The sequence below is a fragment of the Ailuropoda melanoleuca genome, chromosome 14, assembly GCF_002007445.2.
Source record: "Ailuropoda melanoleuca isolate Jingjing chromosome 14, ASM200744v2, whole genome shotgun sequence".
Lineage (NCBI taxonomy): Eukaryota > Metazoa > Chordata > Mammalia > Carnivora > Ursidae > Ailuropoda > Ailuropoda melanoleuca.
Genome location: NC_048231.1, coordinates 17,301,669 through 17,329,119, shown reverse-complemented (window position 1 = coordinate 17,329,119; position 27,451 = coordinate 17,301,669). Strand labels below are relative to the sequence as shown.

The following is a 27,451-nucleotide window of genomic DNA, read 5'->3' as shown; positions in this document are numbered from 1 at the left end:
CCCCTCCAGCAACCCTCAGTTTGCTTCCTATGATTAAGAGTCTCTTATGGTTTGTCTCCCTCTCTGATTTCGTCTTGTTTTAATTTTTCCTCCCTTCTCCTGTGCTCCTCTGTTTTGTCCGCCTTTTCAAGGACTCTGTCCCACAACTATCTCCTCTTCCTTCCTTACGACCGGTTTCTTCTTCTTTCCTTCCTATCAGCATTTTTCATTGTTAGGAACCTTCCTGCCTCCATGTCACCCACCTTTCTGCCCCAGCCTTGTCCCTGAGGGGCTTCTGGAGGTGCCCACATTTCCAATTCATTTCTTTGTGTCCCATTTTCAATTCTGCCCCCTCCAGTCAGGTCTCCACACTCACCTCCTTCATTAACACAGCTCTTGTCAAGGTCACCAATTATCTTCATGTTGCCGAGTCCTGTGGTCACTTTTCAGACCTCATCTTATTTGACCTCTAAGCAGCACTTGACCCAGTTAAGACCACTTCCCCCTTCTTGAAAGAATCCCTTACTTGGCTCCTTGATACCTCACCTTCCCCCTACTTGGCTGACCACTCGTGCTCAGGCTCCTTCTCCCCCTCTGGGACACCTAAAAGTGTCACAGTGGTCCACTGGCCACCTTCTTAACTCCATCCACACTCCTTGCCTGATGATCTCATCTTGCCCCATGGTTTTAAATACATTGCAATGCCTCTAACTCCCACATGCATATCTCCAGTCCTGACCTGTTCAGGGTTTGCTAAACCCATATAGCAAACCGCACGTCTCCTTGTAGATGTCAAAGGACATGGCAAACATCACATGACCAGAACAGAAGTCTGGGCTCCTGGCTCCTGTCCCTCCATACCTGTTACTCTTCGAGTTTTTCCCATTTAAGTAAATGGCACCACCATCCAACCCGTTCCTGAAACAAAATAACCAGGCATGTATCTTTCTCTCTCCCTTTCCTTCATTATCCACAACAGCAAGTCCTGTTGGCTTTACTTCCAAAGTCCGTTCTGGATCCATCCACTCCTCTCTATCACCACCTCCTCCCTCAGCTCCAGCTATGGTCCTGTCTTGCCTGGACTTCTGCATTAGCCTCCTAACTGGCCTTGCTTCTTCCATTCTTTTTTTAATTAAAGTGCAATTAGCATACAATGTTACGTTAGTTTCAGGTGTATGACATATTGATCCGACCATTCTATACATCACTCGGCACTCACTATGGCAAGTGTAGTCACCATCTGTCACCAAACAACACTATTACAATATTATTGACAATATTCTCTACGCTATACTTCTCATCTCCATGACTTACTTGTTTTATAACGACGTTTGTATCTCTCAATTGCCTCTGCCTATTTCACCCATGTCCCCCACCCCCACCCCAGCAGTCACCAGTTTGTTTTCTGTTTTTAAGAGTCCGGTTGTCCTCAGTTGTGCTCTTCATAAAACTACATAAACCTTCACAAAACGGTTCCTCTAAAACTGCAAATCAAACTGTGTCACTCCCGGACATGAGCACCCTGCACTGACTTCTCACCACGTGGGGAATTCGGACTTGATGCATGTCGTGGCCCCTCAAGCCCCACTGAGTGCCTGCAGGCCACCTCGGTGACCTCCTCCTTCCATTCCCCTCCCTTGCCTGCTCCATTTGCTGCTCCCCTGCCTGCTCTGCTGCACCTACAATGTCCCCCCCCTCCCCCCGTCATGCCAGGCTCTGCTCTTTCCTCCTGGTATGCTGTGCTTCCAGAACCTGGCATGGCTGATTCTTCTTTGATATTCAGGTTTCAACAAAAAGCCACCTTCCCTGTGGGGCTTTTTCTCACCACCCCACCTAGCGTCCCCCCTGCTAATAGTGATCCCTGTTTCTACTCAGGAATGAACATTTAACTTTTTTCTTTTCTTTCTTTCTTTTTTTCTTATAGCAAATCTGCAGTGAGCCTCCTCAGACATCTCTGTGCACATGTGAGAGCTTCTCTGAGACACGCACAGGTGAATTGCTGTATCATAGAATATATATTTTCAATTTTACTAAATACTGTCAAACTGCTCTCCAAAGTACCTTTACGAAACACACACACGTGCGCACGGCACACACACACACACAACAACAACAAAAACAACAAAGTGCCTTTACCTAGCAGCTTCAGAGAGTTCTTATTTCTCCCTTGGGGTCAATGCACTGGATATTCTCTGACTTGAAATTTCTGCAGCTTTGGTAGATGACAAGGTGGATCTTTTCATCGTTTTATTTTGCTTTTCTCGAATCACTAGAGAGTTTAGGCATTTGGCTTTCTCTCTGCCTGTCCATATGCCTGCCCATTGTTTCATTGGGAGCATTTATCATTGTCCACTGGATTTATAGGATCTTTTATCAATATGCTGAACGCAAATCTTGTATATGATACAGATGCTGCAAGTATGTATTCTCTATCTGTTGCTTCTCTTTTAACATTGCCCCATCACATCTTTTATCACAGACAAGTTTTAAAATTACTGTTGTCAAATAAAAGAATCATTTTCGTGACAGTTTATGCCCATTGTGCATATTTAATCATCTTTAGCCTCCCTGAGGTCAGTAAGTTCTTTTTTGTTTTTTTTTTTTAAAGATTTTATTTATTTATTTCACAGAGAGAGACAGTGAGCGAGAGAGGGAACACAAGCAGGGGGACTGGGAGAGGAAGCAGCAGGCTCCTGGCGCAGAAGCCTGATGTGGGGCTCGATCCCAGAATGCCGGGATCACGCCCTGAGCCGAAGGCAGACGCTTAATGACTGCACCACCCAGGCGCCCCAGTAAGTTATTTTTTAAATAAGCAAGTTATTTCTTCCTATGTTTTTCCCACATCAGGTGTTGGCCCCCCTTAAGATGTGTTTGGGGTGTGGCTTCCATCCCTTTATGATCCGAACATTCACTAACAATAAAAACCAGGAGATGCGGCCCTGACAGGTGACTGTCTGCCAAGTGCCTCTCCTTTACTGACCCCTTCCCTCCGTGGGGGACTCACCCAGCATCTGGCCCACGTGCTCTCCTCCCTTATCAGAGAACTGGTTGTGGCTGAGATCCAGGGTTTTGATTTGGTAATTGGTCTGGAGAAAGAAACAGTGTAGAGAGAGGTGATTTTTGGCTTCTCTATGGCTGCAAATACTGTTTCATCTCAGGGCCATGTGATGGAGGGCTCTCATGCACCAAAAATCCGGTGGATGAGAGTTTTTAGACCAAAGACATTCTTTTCTGCATTTTTTCGTGTAACTGTTGACCGCTGGGAGGGTCTTGTCCCATCCAGTGGCTGTTGTCAGGATCAGCAGAGTCCAGATCCTTGCCAGCTCCCTAGACATTAGGGGGACCTTACTTCTCTCTGCCCGGAGCCACCCTCCAGGCCCCCACATCACCCAGGGCCATCACCCACAGGGCTCTCCCTTCTTACCGATAGGGCTTGGCACAACAATTCTGCAGATTCGTCCCTGAAGTTATTTCCTGCAGTGAAGGGGGTTTGTTTGCAATGCTGTCCAGACTATGGTCCCCTTCCCCTCTGGCGTCCTGGCCCTGCCAGGCTCTTCCCTTTGGAACAATCAGCCATAGGAAAGGTGGCAAGTACTTAAAGCAAATATACAGACATGGAAGAAAACAGGAGAAAGGCAACTGTTTGCCTTTCTCTTTAACCTTCTCTGCTTTCTCTGCCATGATAGGGCAGGGAGTTCCAGGAGCCCCTAGTTCAGCGCCTAAAGTCTGTCATGTGATAAAAAAAAAAAAAAAAAGCAAATCCATAAGCAGGGCCAGGACCAGAGGGGAACAAGTGAGGCATGCCCTTTGTGCGCAAAATCTCAGCTCGGTAAGCGCAACGAGCAATATCTTAATGCGATATTTGTAAAAATCATAATGAATGCAACACTTCTATGATGAACAAAACTTTAACGTTTTAAATAAAGGCAGGATCTGACCCTGCGCTTGCATGGCTAGGCCTCACTCACCTCACCATAGTCTGTCCCTTTTGGATCCCATTTTATATTTGAAGTGTTGATATTTTTTCATCACAGACTTTTTTTAACATTATTTTTTATTTTTACAAACGTTGCAACACAATATTGTTTACTTGGTTACTGAGTTTTTTTGTGCCCCTTGAATTCTGGGACTGAGGCTTGTGCCTTCCTTATCTTACTCTTGCTCCAGCCCTGCTAGACAGTTTAAAAGATTTCTGGAAAATTGGGGCACCCGGGGGTTCAGTCGGTTGAGCATCTGACTCTTGATTTCGGCTCTGGTCATGATCTTGGGGTTCTGGGATCGAGCCCTGCATCAGGCTCCGTGTTAGGCTCTGTGCTCAGCAGGGAGTCTGCTTGAGGATTTTCTCCTTTTTTCCGCCTTCCTGCACTTGCGCACTCTCTGTCTCTCTCAAATAAGNATTTTATATTTGAAGTGTTGATATTTTTTCATCACAGACTTTTTTTAACATTATTTTTTATTTTTACAAACGTTGCAACACAATATTGTTTACTTGGTTACTGAGTTTTTTTGTGCCCCTTGAATTCTGGGACTGAGGCTTGTGCCTTCCTTATCTTACTCTTGCTCCAGCCCTGCTAGACAGTTTAAAAGATTTCTGGAAAGTTGGGGTGCCCGGGGGTTCAGTCGGTTGAGCATCTGACTCTTGATTTCGGCTCTGGTCATGATCTTAGGGTTCTGGGATCGAGCCCTGCATCAGGCTCCATGTTAGGCTCTGTGCTCAGCAGGGAGTCTGCTTGAGGATTTTCTCCTTTTTTCCGCCTTCCTGCACTTGTGCACTCTCTGTCTCTCTCAAATAAATAAATCTTAAGAAAAAAAGATTTCTGGAAAATAAGTGATACAGAGACTTACCCCAAATTTCTCCTTTAAACCCTTACTAATTATCTTTGTATCTTTAGCACCTCAATAGTGCTTGGCACCTAACAGTGTTCCATAAATGCTTACTGAATGAATGAACGAATCCACTGAGACACACGTGCTTCTTGGTTGCCTCTGTGCTAGTGCAATAAAATGAGATAATAAGACAGTCAAGGCATAAAATTAGGTTTTTAGCTGTTCAAATTGTGTTTACATCAGTCGTTACAAATTGTAGAGCTGGCTGTCAGTTTGATAAAATACAGATTCCTAGATCCCTCCCTTTAAAGATTCTGACTCAGCAGCCTGGGATGGGACTGGGTAATTTGTATTTTTACAGAGCTTTCTGTAATATGTTAATGTTATATTAGAGGCCTTAGCCAATGCAACTAGAAAATCATGGGGAGCTATAAATATTGGAAAGAAGAGACAAAACTCCCATTATTTGCAGACATGATCACCTGCCTAAATAATCCAAGAAAATTAACTGACAGAATGTTAGAACTAGTAAGATAACTCAATAAAGAATGAGGGGCGCCTGGGTGGCTCAGTCGGTTGAGTGTCTGACTCTTGATTTTGGCTCAGATCACGATCTCAGGGTAGTGAGATCAAGCCCCATGTCAGGCTCTGCACTGAGCATGGAGCCTGTTTGAGATTCACTCTCCTTTCCTCTCTGCCCCTCCCCACCCTCCACTTGCATACTCTCTCTCTCTTCCTAAAAATAATTAATAAATAAATAAATACAGTGACTGGATATAGAATCAGTGTACAGAAATTAATAGCTCTCAGACATATCAGTAATACACACTTAGAATATATGATAGAAAGACCATTCTGTTCATGCAGGAATAAAATGGTAAAACACCTGGACCCAGTATGAAATGTGCAAGACTTCCAATGGAAAAAAAAACATAATACTTTATTGAAGATAAAAAAAGACTTGAATAAATAGAGATAAACCTAATGCTTGGGATTGATCTATCTATTTTAGAGAGAGAGAGAACGCACACATGAGTGGGGGAGGGGCAGAGGGTGAGGGAGAAGCGGACTCCCCACAGAGCAGGGGGCCTGATGTGGGTCTCAATCTCAGGACCCCAGGACCATGACCTGAGGAGCTGAAGACAGACACTTAACCAACAAAGCCACCCAAGCACCCCTATTTCTAATAATTCTATTTTCTCAAGTTCTGGATGCAGCCACTTGTTAGAATCTAACAGCTCACACGGTGTTCTGTTTCCTTGTTTTGCTGTTTTGGGCTGTGAGCCCGTCTTCAGTTGAGCTTTATTTGTGGGGACCCCAAGCAGCCTGGAGCCTGGGTCGAGGGACTTTTCCTCCAATGAGGTGTTCTATTTGTTCCTGTTGCGTGCCCCAGGTCATTACCAGCATGGGACTACTTAGATCAATTTCTTAGGGGTTCCAGGACCCTGAAGAGAATATAAACTCAAACCACAAACCTGGGTGAGGACAAGTCTGTGGGTGCTAGAGTTCTCAAGTGACTTTTTTTTTTCTGTGAGAGAGACAGATAACAGACTAATTAAAAACTGAGTGTACATTTGGGGGTCAGGTAGCAATAAATGCTGTTAAGAAAAACCCAGAAAGGAAACAGGATAGTGATGGTGATGGAGGGGAGGTCAGGGAAGTCCCCCCTCAGGAGGTGACATTTGAGCAGAGGTGTGAATAAAGCAACCGAGTGAGCCATGCAGATATCTGGGGTGGAGACTTTCAAGCAGAGGCAGGCATGCTGCCAAGTGAGTCAGAAGTCTCTTGTCCAGGAGACCCAGGAAGCCAGTGTGGCCATGGGAAAGGGGAAAGGATGACCAGAGGGCTTAGCGCGGCACAGAAGCAGTGTTCTGATCTTGGAACTCAGAGGGGGCCTGGTCTGGCTCGCTCTCTTCTGGATTCTCTCTGCTCTTCCCTTCTCTCCTTTTCATCCCCTTGTCCTCTCCCACCCCTTCCATGGGCTCACCTGAAAGCTGGAGGTTCCAGAGTGAAGAGGTATTTCTCTGAAGGAATTCTGAGATGATTCTGGCCCCCTTCAAGCCAAGATCATTGTCGGAAATATTCTAAAAGGCAAGAACACCCTCATATGTGTGAAAATCCCACCCAAGGACCCTCATTAAAAAATAGTGTTGGGGTGGGGCTTATTTGAGGCCTGCAACAGGGAGTAGGGCTGGGTGGAGAGAGGGGCAGGGGTGAAAGGGTAGGAAGCATTGGGAAGAGCAAAGAAGCAGAGAACGATGGGAATTCAGCTTTCCTAACGCCTGGCTGTGAGGCCTTCCGACTGGTCTTTGTTTTCTCTGAATTTGGCTTTGGTGACTCCCCACTTCTCTGGTTTAGCCCTAGCACTTTAGGTAAGCATACTGTACTATTTTTTCTGAAACCTAACACAGCTTCATTTGGAGAGTTTGGCATAAAGCAGTTGAGAGATTAGTTTATAGAGTAATTCATCATTGTAAATTCCATTCATTGATTCATGAAGCATGAATGACTGTGCTGGGAACATGTAGGTATACAAATGGACACAGTCCTTTTCGGCTAGTGGGAGGGACTTTTATATAAACCAACTATTATTTTTTTTAATTTTTTTTTTATCATATTATGTTAGTCACCATACAGTACATCCCTGGTTAAACCAGCTATTATTATCTTAATTGTTTCTCCTCTCTTTTTTCCCCCATTTTTTAAATAGGGTAAAACAGACATAGCACAGCATTTACCATCATAACTATTCCTAAGGGTATGTTCAGTGGTCTGAAGTATATTCACATGCTTATGCAACTCTCACCATCATCTGTCTCCAGACACATTGTGTTTGATGAAACTATTTCACGCCTTTATTTTCTCTAAGTTCACTTTAAAGCGACTCTGCAGAAGGGCTTATAAGGTCCAGACAGAACTGGTTTCTTAGGATTTCCTCGGGCCACAGGGAACACAGCCGCCCCCCGCCGCCCCCCGCCAGCCTCTGACGCACGGCCCTCCTCTGAGATGTCACCTCTGGAGGAGAGGGGCCTCCAGGCCGATTGCAGAAAGCTGAGGCTGGCTGGGGCCGGGGCCATCCCAGGGGGGTTCCGGGAGCCCCAGTGTGGGGGTGGGAACCAGCAGGGCAGGGCCCAGTACCATCTCCTGCAGGTAGTAATTCTCTTGCAGCATCTCCACCAGGCTCAGGAGGCCCTCCTCCATGAGACAGTTGTCTGCCAGCTCCAGGGTGACGACACTCGTGTTGGACTTCGGCCGCCACAAGGGGAGGGGGAGAAAGACAGAGGGAGTCGGTGACCCGGTCGGTTCCCTGCCCTTGCCCAGAGCCTGTCCTCTCCCTTGAACATCCCAGCCTTTTCAGAGGGTACTGAGACGCAGGCTAGCACTTCTGGAGGGTGGGGAGGGGCAGGAGGAAGCCGGGGACGAGCCGTCCCGCTGAGGTGTGCTGGGACAGTATGCTTATTCTGGGCACTTCCACCAACGGGGCTCTGCGGGGGAATTTAGAAAGGGGCATTAAAACGATGAAATCCCTGAAAAGTGGGGCACCTGGGTGGCTCAGTTGTTAAGCGTCTGTCTTTGGCTCAGGGCGTGATCCTGGAGTCCCGGGATCGAGTCCCGCATCGGACTGCTTTGCTGGGAGCCTGCTTCTTCCTCTCCCACTCCCCCTGCTTGTGTTCCCTCTCTCACTTGCTGTCTCTCTGTGTCAAATAAATAAATAAAATCTTTAAAAAAAAAAAGAAAGAAATCCCTGAAAAGTGCAGGGCGCAGGGATGAGCTAAACAGATTGTAGCTATTTGGCCTGAAGGAGAGAAGTGGTGACCTACTCTAAGATTAAGGAGAACTTGATGCATTTAATCAGGGTATTTAAACATAAAGCATCTAGTGTTCCTGCTTCCTCCCGAGGTCTTGCTTCTAGTTTAGCCTCTGGCTTATCTGATATGTCTCTTTAGTCAGGACGTGGTCAGCTTGGAAGGACCTGGCAGTCAGTCTTAAATATCACATCCCTGCTAGTTGGCATTCCCGCAGGCAGCAAGGTCAGAGCAAGTGACTTGCAGCAGGAGGACCAGGGGTCCGCTGTAAGCAGCACTGTTTGTTACTTTCCCCTTCCACACCTCTGGCCCCGGTATGGAAAGGTAGGGAGAACAGACACATCATTGGACTTGAGCGTTTTCGAAGTGCGCCAAGCAGCGAGAGAGGTGGCCAGCGGTAAGGAGCTCTAGCTCCGGGCAAAGGGCAAATGTGAGCACAGGTACTGGGGTGCGGGACAGTCCACTCAGGGCCTTCTGGCCTCAGCTCTCGGGGGCGGGCAAAATTCCATCAGGCTCAAAGGCAAGGGTCCTGGCTCAGGTGGCCAGGTGTCATTGAATAGTGTCCAGGTCGGGGGGTTGGATGGCCACTTCCAGAGTCACCCTGGTGACCAGCACGGTGTGGTGGGGCAGCCAGCAGCCCCCTCATGAGGCCAGTCCACATTCGTCTCACACAGGCCAGTAGCCAGTGGCTTCTCTTTGTGCCCACTGCTGGGGAAACACGCGTGAGCAGAGAACACCCCTGCACCCCACCCAGAGCAAGGGCAGGGAGGCGGGCAGGTCAGGGAGGGACGAGACACATGAAATAACGACTGCTACGGTCAGGGTGGTTTTAAGCTAAGCCAGGGAACACAACGTGCGCCACGTTGAACAGTACAAAAGATAAATAACAGTTCAGTCCACCGACATGTCACAGTGATTGTCAAATTAGAGAAACAGAGACTCAGAGAAGAGAAATCTCCCCCCAAACAGAAACTGTTGTTACTAAGAGACAAGTGGCCCAAGTCCTGAGAGAATTGCATTATTATCCTTTTTTCCCCCAAGAAACTCATGAGGTAATGGTGCATTCCTAACACCTCATTAATCAGTCTTTCAACACTCAATAAATTTCGAGATGGCTTTGTTCATTCTCTGCTCTTCCCCTCTTCCCACCCTCCCAGAAAGCCCCACAATCTCACATTTCATGTAGCTTCTTAATGGGCGTGTGCTAAATGCAAATGCTGTTCTATTTCCCAAAATGAGCGAGTGCTTCCTTTGTTTTAAATCAGAATTTCTCTTTACCGTCCTAAATGAACAAACAGTGTGTGCTGACCTACAGTTTTCACATGTTCTGCTTTTTGGGATGGAAGTTGGTTTGTATACAATCACTTATAATTATATAAAGCCATGATGAATTCAAGGTCAGCTCCTTGGTTGCTCGTGCCAAGCCGAGAAAGAGAGAGAGAGAGAGAGAGAGAGAGAGAATTATTCCTGTGGGAAAACATGATCTACTCTACAATGTGATCTTTTAAGAATTATAATGTTGCAAAAGACAAACATTGAATAGAAGAGCTCAGTACTGAACCCATTTATAGCAAAGGTGAGCTTTGGAATTGAGACCCAGGCTGACATTTCGTATTATGCACTTACATTAGTGCCAAGCCCAGCCACTTACTCAGGGCTGTTGCCTTTGCTTCCTGAATCAGAAAGAGCACAGGCTTCCAAGGCCAAGGTCCCTAGTAGCCCCCTTCCCAGGAGCTAATGAGGCATCCATGCCTGTTAGGTGATCAACAGGCAGTCAAGCAGAGCCTAGGGCAGGGTGAGCACAAAGCTTGAAATTTAGGGCCCCATGGAGGATCTCTGAGTCTTGGGCCCAGCACTCTGTCAACCCCCACCTCTACCAGTCTTCACGTGCCCCCACTGGCATGCTCACCACCAGGGCTATGGCAATCGCCTTGGTACCGTTGGGGCNCTGAGTCTTGGGCCCAGCACTCTCTCAACTCCCACCTCTACCAGTCTTCACGTGCCCCCACTGGCATGCTCACCACCAGGGCTATGGCAATCGCCTTGGTACCGTTGGGGCCCAGCCCGTGGTGGTTGAGGTTCACGTAGGACTCTTCCATGTTCCGGAGAAAGTAGGAGACAGGCACTACGCCCGTCAGTTTGCAGGCCTCCAGGTACAGCTCCCTTTGTCCGGTGGTGAAAAATTTCTCCATATCTACACAAAAAGATGCCAGTGGATGAAGTGGGTTTGTCTTCCACCTTTGCCTTATTTCTTCTCTAACCCAGGGCCAGGTGCGCTTCTGCCTGGTGTCCGCTCTGCCTGAGGATGTCCCTGTAGGTGTGTGTGTGCTGGGAGGCGAATCCAATCGGGAAGACAGCCGGAGGTGGGGGAGGGAGACCCAAACTTCAGAAAGCCCCAGATGGATGTCTCCATTTGGGTAAGAGACAAGGCCCCTGGTTTGAGGCCCCAAGCTTTCCTAGGAGAAGGAGCAGTGTGCCCACACCCACCTTCCCAGGCTGCCCACATCCAGGACTGATTATCAAGGATGCATACAGGCCCCTCTCTCTTGCCCACCGTAGGACAGCTCTGAAAGGCCAAACAGACAAGAAGCTCATTTGTGATAGTTGAGGGGAGCCTCTAATTAGTTTTATGACCACTGTTAAAATGAGAGCCACAAGGAAAGCTTTACTAAAGATTTAGGGAGGTTCCAACTTTAAAATCCCTGAGTAGGACTGAGTGGGCTCCTCGAGGTGTCGAATCAGTGCAAGATGGAGAGACGCCCCCCAAATCAGCCGGAAACAAACAAGCTTGTATTTGAGTGGGCTTTCCTCCTTCAAAGACTTGCATGTCACTTTTCCGCACAAAAAGGACGGTCATGCCTCCTTTACCCATGACAAATCTAGCCTCAAATCAGACACAGCTGATCAGCGCTAAAACCAGCTAAAAGAAAAGGGGACTTTATCTTTCCATTCCAACCTCTTGGGGCCTTTGTTCCTTGGGCTTTAGACCTGCCTGGCTCATGGTCAACGGGCAGCGGGCCTCCCGGGGTGCCGCACGCCCTCGCAGCTGTCTCCTCATTAAGTGAGCGCCTTCGATGGCAGGGCTTCCGATGGCAGCTGGGGTCTAAAGCCTGTGTCTGTTTTTCCTTCGGATGCCAGGGCCTTTGGCCAACCCACCCCGGACATTTCTGAGGCAGACAATGAGAGCTTTGTCGGGGAGAGGACAACTTTACAAGGAAGGTGGCTTTGCAGGCACAGCTCCCAACTGGCCTTCTCCGACATTTTGAGTTGGATAATTCTCGGTTGAGAGGAGCTGTCTTGTGCCGTGAAGGCTACTAAGCAGGATTCCTGGCCTCTGCCAATGAGATGCCGGTAGCATCCTCCAGCCCGCGCCGGCCCAGTCTGCCGAGTGTCCCCTGGGGGGCAAAATCGCCCCCGAGTGAGAACCACGGCTCCATAGGACAGACAGCACGTCGCAGGCGAGCAACTTCTACTGCCGTCTCTCCCGCCTCCATAGCTTCGTGGCCGGCTTGCTATTGTCCCCGGGCTCAGGTCTCAGGCCTGCCCAGGAAGCCCTCCCTGCCCCATTCCCAGCACCTCAGCACGAGCGGCAGGGGCACAAGAAGCCGGAGCAGCTGGGCCCTGGGTTTCTGTCCCAGCACAGCACAGTTGTCATCAGAGATTCTTGTTTGCCAAGGCAAGGCTGGTAACCCCCACCTTGGTCCTTGGCACTAATTCTGCTCTGTTTCACTCTGCTGACCCTTTCTAGCTGTAGTCAATATGGTTGTGTTTTATTTTTTTAAAGATTTTATTCATTTATTTGAGAGAGAGAGAGAGAGTGAGAGAAAGCATGAGCTAGGGGAGTGGAAGAGGGAGAAGCAGACTCCCCGCTGAGCAGGGAGCCTGATGTGGGGCTCGATCCCGGGACCCTGAGATCATGACCTGAGCCGAAGGCAGATGCTTAACCGACTGAACCACCCAGGTGCCCCACTCTGGTTGTATTTTATTTTATTTTATAATATATATATACACATATATATATATATATAAAGATTTTATTTATTTGTCTGACAGAGAGAGACAGCCAGAGAGAGAGGGAACACAAGCAGGGGGAGTGGGAGAGGGAGAAGCAGGCTCCCAGCGGAGGAGCCCTATGCGGGGCTCGATCCTAGGACTCTGGGATCACACCCTGAGCCGAAGGCAGACACTTAACAAATGAGCCACCCAGGCGCCCCTCTGGTTGTATTTTAGAGGCAGCTTGCAACAGTGTTATCTCTTGTGGGGAGTTGGAGGGCGGGGGAGGAATGGGATGGAAGTAGGAATCTGGGAGAAAACATCCAGTTTCTATCGGCAACCCCCTCCAACCAGATGAAATTCTGTGCTGAAAACAGTACATTAGCGGTAGTCTTGACATGGTAAAGAAGTCAGAAGAAGAACAACAAGACGCAGGGTGGGGGGAAGGCAGGAAGGAGGCATATGTGGAGGGGAAGCTGTGTGTTGACCACGGGTGGGGAGGTTTATGAACTGACTGACCGAGACGCCAGAACACAGAAGAGGAAGGCCACTGGGCTAGCCTCAGCCTGGAAGTTCCAGGCTGGCCCATCAGGCAGGGCGAGCATTATGCTCACCTTGCTTCCCAGGTGTTCTGGGCACTTCCCTCCTCGGGGAAACAGGGAGAAGAGGGTAAAGGCATTGTTTGCAGTAACAGAGTCTTTGCCGCGGCTCAGCCAGCACCCCTCTCCCTGCCCTCCCAGCTCCCAGGGCACACCTGCCCTGTCCAGGGCACACGCTCAAGTAGGAGGACCAAGAGCTGGAATGTGAGTAGAGAGGAAAGTCACCAGGATGCAAGACGGGCCACAGACACACCAGGGGCCCCCCTACAATCCGGAGCACGATGGCAGATCAGCAGAGTGGGGCAAACAGGGGATCGGCGAACACTGGCAGCTCTCTGTGGCCTTGGGCAACTCACACAATCTCCTTAAGCCTCAGTTGCCTCCTCTTTAAAAGGCGGATAATAAAGACAACCTCCTGGGACTGTTGCAAAGATGACAGAAGACGCCACATGTGGAAACACTGAGAAAACCAGAATTCCCTGTTCATGTATTGGTTTAGCTTCCAACAAGCTGATGTGACTGCTCTGCTCACCAGGTAGGCCACGAGCACAGGCCATGAACTGCAGCTGCCGCCCCCAGGCCATCCTTGAAGAGGACGTGGCATAAAGCTGAGCCCCGGGCTGCTGCCACGTTCCTTCTGCAGGACAGCCCACTGGGCCAGAGCCGGGGCCAACCTGGGAAAGCAAAGCTGGCCAGCTTCGGAGGAAGGAGGTGCCCCACCACCCTGCCCACTAAGGGCCCACTGTCACCTTCGATCTCCAGGTCTGTTTCGGAGCTCTCCCGGGCTGCCTTCTCTTTTTCCACAGCCACAGAGCCCTCGGCCTCACAGTAGAGGGTTTCATCACTGTTCTGGGACACTGGCTCAGTTTTGGGTTCATCATCTGGAAGAAAAACTCATCTCCTTGATGGGGGAAATGAAACCTGCTGGCTGGCCTTTCACGTGGAGCCCACCCTATGCTCCCTTGCTCTGCAAGCCGGTCCGGCCACAGCCGGTGACGCCCCAGCCTCATGGGGCTCCGGGTGCCAAGGAACTGCGGTGCGCATTCAGTCCCGCCAGGGGGACTCCATTCTACAAGCCCTCCTTCCCGGACACAGTCTGCCTCCCCATCTTCTGTACGGTCTTGTGCTAAATACCCCCTGTGTCCTCTGGGGACTCCCTGCTCCTGCCCCATTCCCGGCTTTGGGCCTATCTCAGAGACTGGCTCCTTGCTCCCTCTTTTCCTTCTCATTGGCTTGGGTGGGGTTCAGGGTCTACTTCACTCTTTCAGGGAGAGGATGTGTGCCAATGCCTAGGCTTCCTCATTGGCGGGCACGAGCCATGCTGCAGAAGGCCAGGGGCAGGGCAGGCGACTTGGGTCAAATGTGAAATGCAGTGGAATAGGAACAGTCCCAAGGAGAAAGGATAACTTGATTCCTAAGAACTTGACCTAGCTTCTCTTTGCTCCAACCCAACATTTTCGGACCACGAAGAAGGGCTTGCAAAATCTTGCTGGGGTCGAAATTAATTGCTATGATGAAATATCCATGTCCTATGCTTCCCTCCCACCAGTCCCTACAGTCGCTGGACATGAGTTTTTTGCCATTGGACCACTGATCTGGGACCAGCATGGATTCCTGAAAACCTCACACAAGGGTCCAGAGCTAGTCATCCCACCTCTGTGGGATGCAAAGTTTGGGGGAGCCATGCTCCATGACCAGTAGCCCATTGGAACTTGGCCAATCTACTCTTTGGGTGGGCTGAGCATTTGTGGTGGCAGTCCCAAGTTTTAACCACCCAGGTTCTAAGAAAGTGCGGCTCCTAATGAGTCCATGCAGGTCTGTGTTTTCTTAGTCCTTATCTGTAAACCCAAGCTCCAATATTTATTTCCAAGAGTGTAAGACAATGTCTGCATGATAAGGGGTGGAAGGAGCAGTGGCCCAGCGGTTAGAAGACATACAGCGGCTTGGCCATCAAACATTGATGACTTTCTGAGTCTTAATATCCTCATTAGTCATACAATTTCAGAATTCCATCCAACCAGTAGAATGCCAGTGAATGTTTAACTGGCCCTCCGGAAAAAAAATAAAATCCTGATTTGTAGTGTTAGCCAGTTTGGGTGGCGTAAATATTCCCAATATGGCTGATTTCAGACGCCCAACATGACACAGGCCAGCCCACAAAATGAAAATTAAAGTTAGCCAGAGCTAGCAGAGCGTTGCGTCCAACTCTCTCTCTCCCTGTTTGGGAAGCCCTGAAGCCAAGTCACTGTAACACACCGTCCGGATTCTAGAGGGTCCCGCCTGAGGAGGGGAGGGGACTTCGGGGTCCGTGTGATCACTGGGTATTACACTGAGGCAGCCCAGAAGGGCCCGAGAGGTGAGAGATGGGATGCCTGTTCACCTTTTGTCTCAGGGTCAAGAAGCTCATCCTTGTCCATGATGCCAGGACCCTCTCGGGGGCTGCTGCCAGCTTCTTGCCACCTCTGTGCTGCTCCCCTAGGATGCACACCCGTCCATTCACTTCTGTCTCAAGGTTTGTGCACCCTGCCCTCACACAGATAAATCCCAGGGGGCCCTGGAGTTATGCTTCTGTCCCAGCAAGCCGTGGGGAGAGTGGGCTTTGGTGGGAACAGGATATGCATGGATTGGACCCCAACTCTGTCGGGGATAAGTAGCTACTTCCCCGGCTCATCGGGGGAAGTGGTACAGCTCTATTCCTGGGAGCCCTGTCGAAAGGATGCCCACCTGCCTGTGACTTTGTGACTTAGGAGCCGGTTTCATTTCACCTCTTCAACATTCCGGTGACCTCATGCAGTCATTGTGATCCACGTGGGTGGACCTGGCAACAGCCAGCCTCCCACCCTCTTGGTGGCACTGGCAGGTCCTCTTTTCTCATATGTCCGCAGGGGCCAAGCCCAGGCTTGGCTGTGAGTGTGCAGGTGCTGTGGGGGGGCCTCTCAGTAGTGGTGTATTTCCCTCTGAGGCGGGAGCAAATCCAAGCCCCTTAGTCAGGTGACTGTGAAGAGCGGCCACCATGTTCTTCTCTCAAGGTGGTTGTGCTTCAGGTACGAAATATTTCAGTGATGGGTGAAGTCCGTTTTCTTCTACCCAGTTCTCTTTCCTTTTTTCTTTCCCCCTCGGGAGAGTATCCTCAACCTTGGCACGGAAGATCAAAAGCAAAGCCCGACAAACAGACGTTCTATCGCTACAATTTGTTGCAGCCAAAGCATTGTTCAACCCAAATTACCGGGCTGCCTAACTTGAAACCACTCAACCATCATTCACATGCTGGGCTGTTTTCACATGTCTTGGAGTTGAAGTTCACTTGCAGTGGACTCTCAAGAGAATCTGGAGGAGTGTTTGTTCCTTCTTGATAAACTTTCAGCACATCAACAGTCAGGTCAGTGACTGGAGGGCTTGGGGACGTGGAAATCCCTCTCTGCCACTCAGAAGAAGGACGACAATCTAGGAATTTGTGTAGGGAAGCCATAGTTAGAACCTTGGACCAAAAGAAAAATGTATATCTGAGATGTGACTCATTCCTTCAGGCATTCGTTCTGTGAAATATTTACAGAGCATTTATTATGTACAAGGTGCTGAGACAGGCAACCACTGTGGGGAGGGGGTACAGACATGATTATGGCATGGACCTTTCAGGGCATATATCATACAAGATAGAAATTGACACAGCCACCCCTAAGGTGTGAGGGTCGTGGGCAAATATTTTTGGCAGAGCTCCCATTCATAAAACGAATTTGGGTTACCCCAAATCAGCATGGCGACACCATTCTACTGGTCCAATGTCAAGTGATTCCTTGAAAGAAACACCAAGCAGACCAGGGGAAGTGCTCGGCTCCTAGGATGATTTGGTAAGCATGAGTCCTGAAGACCCTTTGGGCATCCGGGTTGCTCCATGCTGGTGCAGAGGATAAGAAAGTGTCCTAAAGGAGAAAAAAGGGGACTGGAGAGTATGTTGGTCCTGGTCTAAACTCTAGGTGCTCTGTCTGGACAGCACCATGTGGTCTCAGGCACAAAGTGAGAAATAGAAAATTTGGAGGAAATCATCCCGAATAGCCACTGGGCAGAGGCCCCAGACAGTTACTGGAAATTGATAAGGGTCATGAGGGAGATTCTCTGGGAGTTCAAGGGAAGGTGAGGTTTCTTCATACTGGGGAGCATTTGTTGGCTCTGAACAAGTAAAGTCCTGGCAAAAGGCATTCCCAGGAATGCAGAATAAAGGAGGGCAACAGAGCCCCAGGTGGGTTTGGGAGAATATAGGGTGCAGGGAGTAGTAGGGAAAAGGGAGGCAACAGGGACCAGAGCAATTTTAGGGATAGATTCAATGCAGTGAAAAGTCAATAGGAAGCCACTGAAGATTTTTGAACAGGAGCATGATTTAATCAGAGCTTCTCTTTATGATGATGAACAGCAATTATTTATTTATTTGGGGGGAAGAGTCCATTATGGAGAAATAAAAATGTTCAAGAACCATAATTTAAAAATTTTATATGTTTTTAACATCATAAAATGTATCTGCAACTTCTTTTTATATGTTATTTTAAAAGTTTATTACTGAGGGGTATCCCTTTTATTTTTTAAAGATTTTATTTGTTTATTTATTTATTTATTTATTTATTTATTTATTTATCTGACAGCGAGGGAGAGAGGATGAGTGGGGGGGCGCAGAGAGGGAGGGAGAAGTAGGCTCCCTCCCTGAGCAGGGAGCCCGATGAGGGGCTCCATCCCAGGACCCTGGGATCATAATCTGAGTTGAAGGCAGATGCTTAACCAACTGAGCCATCCAGATGCCCCAGGGGTATACTTTTTTAAATTAAAATTTTAATTTTGCAATATTTTAGACTGTAGCAGAGTTACAAAAATAATAAGAGTTCCCATATACTCTTCACTCAGCTTCCCCTTGTATTTACATCTTGCATAGCAAAATTATCAAAAGTAAGAAATTAACATTGGTACACTGCTATTAACTCCACTACAGATCGCATCTGTATTTTACCGATTCTTTCACTATGTCCATTCTTGTTCCAGGATCCCACATTGTGTTACCATGTCTCTCTCAGTCTCTCCCAAAATATGACCTCTCTACTGTCTTTGTCTTTTTTGACCTTGACACTTTCAAAGAGTATTGGTCAGATAATTTGTGGAACGTCCCTCAATTTGGGTTTGTCTGATGTTTTGTCATGATTACTGGGAAAGTTGCCAGGGCTGACGTGCCCTTCTCAGCACATATCAGGGACACATGATGTCAATATGTATTACATCGATCTCTTGGTCAAGGTGGTATCTGCCACGTTTATCTGCTGTAAAGTTACTGTTTTCCCCTTTATAATTATTACATCTTTTGGAGAAGATGTTTTATGCAAATATCCTATTTCTGCTTAAACTTTTTGCCCAATACTTTTATCTATTTATTTTGCCCAATAATTTTGGCATCTATTGATCTTACTGAGATCTTGCCTCAACCATTATTACTGTCATGTTTTAATGGTGATTTTCTGTTTCCCACAATCCTTCTATGTTTGCTAATGGGAATTCTTTTGTGGAAGAGAGTGGTCCCTCTCTTCTACTTATTTGTTTATTCAGTTGTTTATATTAACAGAGATCATGGATGCTTATTTTTTTCAATACAGTACTATCATTATTTTGCTGTTCAAGTTCGAGCTTTGGCTATGGGAGCTCACTCAGGTTGGCTCCTGTGCCCCTTTGACATGCGTCCTGCCTTTTATTTTTATTTGTTTGATCCCTTCCTTCCTTCCTGGCACCACAGGCATCAAGCATTTTTCCAAGGAGACTGAAAACCTAGGTCTGGGTGCTGGCATGCTCAGCACTGTTGCGTTGGCACTGCTCCTAGTCCTTCCGAGTGGATAGAGCGAGGAAATACACCTCTGTCCATCTGTCTGTATATATACTACCCCACGCATAACACACATCTGTATTTATTTCCATGCCCATCTATCTGTATACCTATTAAACGAAAGCCATGACTACACCAATACCTCTGATTCCAGTCCAGCACCACTGGAGACATTCATGTCTTCCCCGTTTTCATATTTGTCATTTTTTTCTCCTTACGAAACCCTGCTCTCATTTACTACAATACATTTACTTATTTGCTCATCTCTAGTATACATATAAGGTAGTTTTAGAATTGCTAAACCATAACAGGGGAAACAAATTTACCAACTAAAAATACAGTGTTTGTTGTTATATAGTTTGTGTGTGTGTGTACACGTGTGTTTATCCTTACGCATCCAGTTGAAATACTCCCCGCCCCGCCCCCGCCAAATTATCTAGGCAACTCTTTCTTCCAAGCCCCTTCAATGTGGTTATTTGATTCATTTGTAACATGGGTTCACTGATCACAGCCTGCATTTCGTCTCCCCCCCACCCAATATCCTGGTTGATTTTATTTAATTTACATACAGCCACAGTCACTTTGTACAGCACAGTTCTGGAGGTTTCGACAAATGCAGAGTCATGTATTTACTACCATGGTTCCACTCAGAACAGTTCCATCACCTGAAAATTTCTCTCATGCTGCCCCTTTATGATTAACCCCTTCCCAGCCTAACCCCTGGCAATCACTGTTCCGTTTCTATCCTTATAGGTTCACGTTCTCCAGAGTCATATAAATGAAATCATACAATGTGTCATTTTTTTGGGGGGTCTGGCTTCTTTCGCTTAGTAAAGTGCATTTATGATTTATCCATGTTATTGCATGAAACAATAGTTTTTTCCTTCATATTTCAGAGTAATTAATATTCCATTGTAGGATGAACCACACCTTATCCATTAACCTGCTAAATCTTCATATTTCCCCTTTCTTGGTGATTTATGAATAAAGCAGCTATAAACAATCACATACAGGTTTTTGTGTGAACAGAGATTTCTCTTGAGCAAATGCTGGGAGTGGGATTGCTGCATGTCCGTAGCAGGTGTAAGTTTCATTTTGTGAGAGACCACCACGTTGTTACCAAAGTACAAAGGAACTTTTTAATTTGAGTTCCCCCTAGGAATATGTGGTAGCATCTGTTGTTCCACATTCTTGCCAACACTTGATATTGCCAGTTCTGTTTTTGTTTAGCCGTTCTCATTGTGTAGTGGTATTTCCTGGTGGTTTTAATCTGCATTTCCCTAATGTCTAGTGATATTGAGCATCCTTTCATATGATTTTTTTGCCATTCATCTATCTTTCTTATTGTTCAGATTTTTTGCCTATTTTAAGCTGGGTGTTTTATTTCCTTACTGAGTTTTGAGAGTTCTTGATATATTCTGGGCTGAAGTCCTTTGTCAGAAATGTTGTTTGCAAATATTTTCTCCCAGTCTATGGTTTAGCGTCTTATTCTTTTTTTATTAAGATTTTATTATTTATTCATTTATTTGATAGAGAAAGAGAGCGAGCATGCAAGCAGGGGGAGCAGGAGAGGGAGAAGCAGGCTTCCCACTGAGCAGGGAGCCGGATGTGGGGCTCAATCCCAGGACCAGGAGACCATGACCTAAGCCAAAGGCAGACGCTTAACTGACTGAGCCATCCAGGTGCCCCAGCTTCTTATTCTTAATAGTGTCTTTCACAGAGTACACATTTCAATTTTTATAAAGTCGAATAATTTTGATAATTTTTCAAAATTCATCATTTTTAAAAGTTATTCATTTGAGACAGAGAGAGACAGGGAGAGCGAGAGAGAGAACATGAGAAAGGGAGAGTAGCAGTGGGACAGGGAGAAGCAGGCTCCCTGCTGAACCAGGAGCCCAACATGGGGCTCAATCCCAGGACCCAGAGATCATGACCTGAGCCAAAGGCAGATGCTTAACCATCTGAGCCACCCAGGCACCCCTCAAAATTCATAATAGAAAAATTTTCAAAATTGATCAAAATCACCAATTTTTTTTCTTTTATGGATCAATCAGTTTTTAGTGTCATATCTAAACTTTCTGCCTAACCCAAGGTTGTGTAGATTTTCTCTTATGTTTTATCCTAGAAGTTTTATAGTTTAAGCTTTTACGTTTAGGTCTATGATCCATTAACATTTTTTTTATTGTGGTAAAATATGCTAACATAAACTTTATCACTTTAACCCTTTTAAAATGTATTATTCAATGGCATTAAGTACATTAACAATGTTATATAACCATTACCACCATCTGTTTCCATAGCTTTCTTTAGAATCTATTTTGAGTTAATCTTTGTATAAGGTATAAAGGATACCTTTGTGAGGTATGGGTTAAGATTCATTTTGCATGTGGATGTTCAAATGTTCCAGCACCATTTGTTGAAAATTCTGTTCTTTCTCCATTTAATTGCCTTTTTACTATTGTCAAAAGTCTGTTGACTATATGGATCCTTTGGGGTTATTTGTGGGGCTAGCATTTCAGAAACCATATAATCAGTGTGTGATGACCCACCTAATCAAAATATTGTACTTTTAAAGTACTAATTTGTGAGACAAGCTCCCACGGTGCTGGGAGGTAGGCGTAACGCACTTAGGGGATGGGAGGTAAACTGACTCAACAGTTAATCCAGAGCAGGGACTAAAGAGACAGTCCCAGGGGAGGAGGGAAGGTGTGGTTTTGACTTGAAATGAGTCAAAGAGAATGTCACCCTGGGCAAGGTATGGACAAGTACTAAGAGAATGAAAATTTCCTTCTTTATGGCCAGTCTTATTGCTACAACAGTTCACTAGTGGGGAACACGGCAGAGGGACCCATTACTATCCTATAAGGTACCATTTATACAGCACTTATAAGTGTAGACACTGTTCTAGGGACTTTACTATTATGCTATCATGAGATCCTATTTTTGATTCCCATTTTACAGAGGAGGAAACTCAGCACAGAGAGGCTAAGTAACTGGCCCCAAATCACACAGCTAGAAAGTGGCAGAGCTGGGACATAAATGAAGTCAGTCTGGTTGCTGAGCCCATTCTGCCTCTCTATACTGCCCCCCTTGCTGTTGGTTTAACATGACAAGGTTGTTCTCCATTCATGGCTCAGAAGGGTCTGGGCTCAGGTGACAGATTTCAGGAGTTGGCAAACTGTAGTCTGAGGACAAAATCTGGTCCATTGCTTGCTTTGTAAATAAAGTTTTCTTGAAATAGAGTCATTATCACTCATTTAGGTGTATCTGTGGCTGCTTTCATGCAGCCACATGGCAAAGTCAAGTTGCTATGGAGACCCACAGCCTGCAAAGCCAAAATTATTTCCTATCTGGTCCTTTAGGGAAAAGTTTGCCATTGTATTTGATGGCCATTAGCATGAGATAATGAAGGTTCTAGTTCTCCAAGGAAAGAACGGAGAGAAAAGAATCCAAGAAAGTTGGCAGAAACCATGTGAAGGAGGCAAGATGAGGAAGTGCAAACAAAGAAAGAAACAGATGCCATTATTATTCGATGTAATAATATCCCATTTTTTGTAAGAGCTTTTTTTTTTTTTAAATGGTAGTTGTAAATCAAGTGCGATTTCAAGTATGGGGGGGAGCCTTTGAAAGAAAGACACTTGCAGAATTATAAAGCAAGAAATTCCCCATTATGTGTCCACTTTTGTGGGTTTTATTATGCTCAGTTTCCTTATGAAACTGAAGCTCTTCAGAAAGAAGAACTTTTTATTCATTCATTCATTCATTCGTTTGTTTGTTCGTTCATTCTATGTGTTGGATGTCCTAGTGCTCCTTAGACGATGGGAGCAGAGTGGCGAACCTCATGAAAGTACACAGTTTACTGAGGGGTACTGATGACTGATGAGACAGTGACAGTGTTGGGCCCAGAGTAAGCAAGGGTGTGAGAGAAGCAAATAGGAGGAAGTCTCTGGTTCAAACTGGGGGCAGTGGTGTGTTTGTGTGTGGGTGGGTGCTGGAGACTCAGGACAGCTTCCTTGAGGAAGAAGTGTCTAAGTTGAGACTTGAAGGTCCATTAGGCAGTAACCAGTGAAGGTAGAGGGAGGGGCAGACCCAGGGGAGGAGTAGAGGGAGCTGAGGGTGGGAAGAAAACATCTACAAAGTCCCTGTGCTGAAGTGGGATCCTCACTGCCACTGCGGCAGGTGGGTGGAGGCCACAACAGAGAGCCTTCGTTGCTATGCTAAGGAGTTTGGCCTGCATTTTGAGGATAGTGGAGGTTTGCAGAGAGGTTTTAAGCAGCAGTGGGATGGCCATGATTTGCAGAATCAGAAATACTGCTCTGGCTGCAGTGTGGAAAGCAGATTGAGGACAGGAGAATGATAAACACCAGTTAGAAGTGGCTGCAGGGGTGAAATGGACTCACTGAATAAACATAAAGAAGATCAAACCCCTTGGACTTGGGACAGATCAGATATGAAAGTAAAAGCGAGAAGAAAAAGTTGGAGGCCAGGATAACTTGAGAGATGATTGTGCCATTCAGAAAGAAGAGAACAAAGGAATTGAGGGGACAGAGGGGCCGTCATTTTTTGGAGGATGGTGGGGGAAGGTGCTGAATGCAACTTTGGGTGTGTTGAATCTTTGCCTCTGGGACATCCATTGGAGAGGTCCACAGGCAAAAGGATTTATGAATCCAAGACCCAAGAAAAGGAATAAAAACATAGATGTGTGAGTTGTCAGTATGTGGATGGTATCTGAAGCCATTGGAGGGGTGAAATTTTCTCAAGGAGGGACTTTCAAGTAAGAAGAGTAAAGAGACCAAGGATGAAATCCTAGGAACACCATCACTGAAAGGGGGTATTCAGAAATGAAACACACTAGGACAAATGTTCACAGAATCAGAAGGAAAACAAGAATGTCACAGAAACCAAGGGAAGAGAATCTTACAATAAGGGGGGAATTATGCAAAATTATAGAACATTCAAGAAATAATAAAGCCTGGAGCATGCCCATTAAATTTGGCAACAAGGAAGGCCCTGGGAACTTTGGTGGGGAGTTTCGGTGGAGTGTTGAGGGTAGAAGCTACATTTCAGTGGAATGAGGATGAATGAAAGGTAAGGAAGTATGGACATCAGGAGCAGACAACTCAAGAAGCTTGGCTGTGAAGGAAAGGTGGGGGGATGGAGGGATGGTGGGAGGGGCCTTGGGCTGCGGGAGAGTTTCACACAGGAGAGATCTGAGGCATGTTTAAATGTTGATGGGAAGGAGTTAGGAAAGAAATGGAGAGCAGTGAGCAGAAGGAGCATAATCTCTGAAGAGGCAGGAAGAAGGAATCCCAAGCATGATGGTGTGGTCAGCCACTGTGTTGGGAGGGAAGGAAGTAAGGTGGTTATGGATGCCAGTCAGTGTGTTGGTGTGGCAACAAAGAGTAGAGAGTTTTGACTTGGTGGTTCTATTTTTTTCTCTACAGTTGGCAGGGAGGTGATCTCCGGAGAACAGGAAGGGAGATCATAGGACAACAAGTTAGAAAAGAATGGTCATCATGGAAATGGGAGAGAAAGCTAATTAAGAACAAAGAATTGTTGGGGAGTGTTGAGGGCTGAAGTGTAAGGTTGAAGACCAGCACACTAACAGCTCCAGTCCAAGGGGTAGGTAACTTTATTCAGCAGTGCTCAGCAGACCAGATGTCAGAGCCAGGGAGGAGAATGCTTTTATTGACCTCAGCAGGTGTCATTTAAGAACCGTGGACAGGAGAGTTGATATTGAGAAGAGTGATAAAAGATGGTTCATGGGGATTCCATATTGGATAGAGAAAGAAATGGTGACTGAGGGGAAGCATGAGGACAGATGAGAGAACTCCAGGGTTTGATGAAGTTAACAGCTGAAGCAGAAGTGAGAGTGGGAGAGGCAGAAAGCCATGAGGTGATCCATTGGGGTGGGCGTGTGAACTTAGGATTTCAGAGGTGGAGCTGTACTTAGCTAAGATGCTCTAAGAGTGTCTGAAGTACAGTGGGAATGAGTCCGCTGAGGAGGTGGTGACCCGAGCTTCTAGGGTTTGGGATGGGCATCATTGACATTGGGCATGGGAAGACTTGAGGTAGGAAAAACTGTCAGGGCTAGAGTCTGCAATGGAAGAGGAGGAGGGGGCCTGAGGTCAAGAAAAGTCAGGGTGAGGTTGGGGTGAACATTGATGAGTGCTTGATAAACATCTGATGAATACATGAACACAGGAATCAGTGAATAAGTGAATGCATCACTCAGACCAATCTGGCACATTCTCGGAATATCTAGCATAAATCCTGAGATCCCAGAGGAAACACTAGGATTACAGAGGCCAGGTTAGAAGGAGTGCACAGATCTCAGGTTATCGTAAGAGTCGAATGTAGGCAATTCTTTTCAGCCTATCTTATCTGAGAGGCTGTTTGAGCCCTCTAGACCTGCACAGGTTCAGTATGATAGCTACTAGCCCCCTGTGGCTACTGAGCACTTGAATTGGGGCTAGTCTAAATCGAGATGTGCTGTCCACATAAAACACACACTGGATGTCAAAGACTTAGTACAAAAAAGAAAAAAAAAGAACATAAAATATCTCATTTTAAAGTACTGATGATGTTGAAATGCCAATTTTTTGGATAGATGCATTTGAATAAAACATATTATTAAAATGAATTTCACCTGCTTTTTTTTCTTTTTATATGAGGCTACTAAAATTTTTTTAAATTACATATGTGGTTCACATTGTATTTCTCCTGAGCAGCTTTGCTCTAGGCCTTGGTCAGTAGCTTCTGCAATCCTGAAAGGAAGGATTATGCCAGCCTGTATGATACACATGTTCTACCAGTAAATGAAGAAAGGCAGCCGTCTTGAACTTCCAAACATACCTGGTGGCAGAAGTGAAATTTGAACCCGCAAGGGCTTACATTTCTTGTATACAGGAAATTTCCCTGTAAAGAACATTTCGTATCCCTCAAAGTATTGCAAAGCCTTCCACTGACCCTACTAGACAGGGTCTGCATTCCTGCAACCACTCAGTGGTTGATCATCGCCTCCACTGTTATCACAGTTGGGATGAACTGAGGGACTCATCTGGTCTCTCTTCTTGGAATATTTCTGATACGATGAGACTGCAGATGGTGCATATTGTATTATACTTTTCCTTTGACTGGGGAAGCCCAAGGCTGCTTTTCTCCAGGCCAAGTCTCCTTGGAATCTGCAGTGAGGGCTTGCTTAGCATTACAGTTTGGAATGCCCTAATTTCTGCCAGGGATTGTAAAAGATGACCCTACATTACCAGTAGCCAGAGCTGGTTTGGGTTTAAATTAAAACAAACAAACAAACAAAAAAACAGTAAACACTAGCAGCTTACCCTAGGTTGGAGGAAACTGAGGCTCCAAGAGGTTTAGTAACCTGAGAGGTTCCACAGGTGGAAAGTTGGCAGAGCCAGGATCTGAACTCAGGTGGTCTAACTCTATCCTTGTGATGCTCACATCCCCCTACACTTTTCTACGTAGCTGATTATGGATTAGGAAACAAAAAGAGGACAGTCTCGCTTACCTGGCCTCGGGGAAGAGCCTTTGAAAGAGTATGGCATCAGTTGGCCTGACACACTCTGCTCACTCATGCATTGAACGGCACAGTCGAGGGCAGGTCTTTTAGCAGAGGTTCCCAAACTGTACACCAGCATAACTTGGTCCATGTTAAGGGCCCCATTCCAGATCTTTAAATCAGAACCCTGTGAGTAGGGCCTAGGGATTTGTATTTTTAAAACATTTCCAAGTGGATAAGGGAATCGTCATTTCACAAAATGATAAACACAGTGTCTAAGTAAGTACCTTGATTTAGGATCTGATTTAGAACTTGGACTTCTGGGTAACCATTGGGACAAAATGGAAGGAAGGTACAAGGAAGGTTTACTTCAGCCATCTAAAAGGAGTGGGCCTGGCTTTGGGGGCTCCGTAGGCAGAGCTAACATTTGTGAGCTAGTTTCTAAGAGGCTTCCCAACCTTCAGATTGCCCTTGGGATCCCTGCCTCATCTCAGGCAACGGGTGAGTGCTGTTACTCGAAGCCAGACTGACTCTCTCCTCCTTCTTCCTTTTAGCCTTTCAGTGTTAGGATGCACCCAGCTGGTCCTGGATCTGGTGACTCCCCAGAGGGCTTCCCCGAGCAACCGACGCTCGAGCCACAAATCGGAAATCACACGGCTCAGACACTAGGTACTGAACTTGGGAGTATTACACATTCCTTGCTTCCCAGTGTGGCTGGGGTAGACCAAGGGGGAGGGATGGGGAAGGGAGACTCACAGAGGTCTTCGGGTAGCACAGAATCCACAGAAGACCTGGCCTTCATTTAGTGACAGGTGCTTTGTTCGGTCAACAAAGATCTGATCCCTACTATGTGCCTGGCACCGTTGTAGGCACTAGA

The 27,451-nt window shown here is 46.6% G+C and overlaps 1 protein-coding gene and 1 long non-coding RNA gene across 2 annotated transcripts in view; one reads left to right on the top strand and one right to left on the bottom strand.

The window, feature by feature from the left end:
- Nucleotides 1–2,165, top strand: part of LOC117796020 — a 4,517-nt gene extending 2,352 nt beyond the window's left edge. Inside the window, exon 3 of the long non-coding RNA XR_004620313.1 lies at nucleotides 1,904–2,165. This is a non-coding gene — a long non-coding RNA (uncharacterized LOC117796020). The remainder of the gene's footprint in view (nucleotides 1–1,903) is intronic.
- The window catches only part of LRRC74A (leucine rich repeat containing 74A), a 40,277-nt gene that overhangs the window by 11,536 nt on the left and 1,290 nt on the right, over nucleotides 1–27,451 (bottom strand). The window contains exons 2-8 of the mRNA XM_034643043.1: nucleotides 15,738–16,648; nucleotides 13,954–14,097; nucleotides 10,634–10,806; nucleotides 7,945–8,052; nucleotides 6,794–6,890; nucleotides 3,404–3,453; nucleotides 2,984–3,065 (exon numbers count right to left, since the gene is read on the bottom strand). Of these exons, the coding sequence (XP_034498934.1) occupies nucleotides 2,984–3,065; nucleotides 3,404–3,453; nucleotides 6,794–6,890; nucleotides 7,945–8,052; nucleotides 10,634–10,806; nucleotides 13,954–14,097; nucleotides 15,738–15,825 (742 nt within the window). The 5' untranslated portion in view covers nucleotides 15,826–16,648. The remainder of the gene's footprint in view (nucleotides 1–2,983; nucleotides 3,066–3,403; nucleotides 3,454–6,793; nucleotides 6,891–7,944; nucleotides 8,053–10,633; nucleotides 10,807–13,953; nucleotides 14,098–15,737; nucleotides 16,649–27,451) is intronic.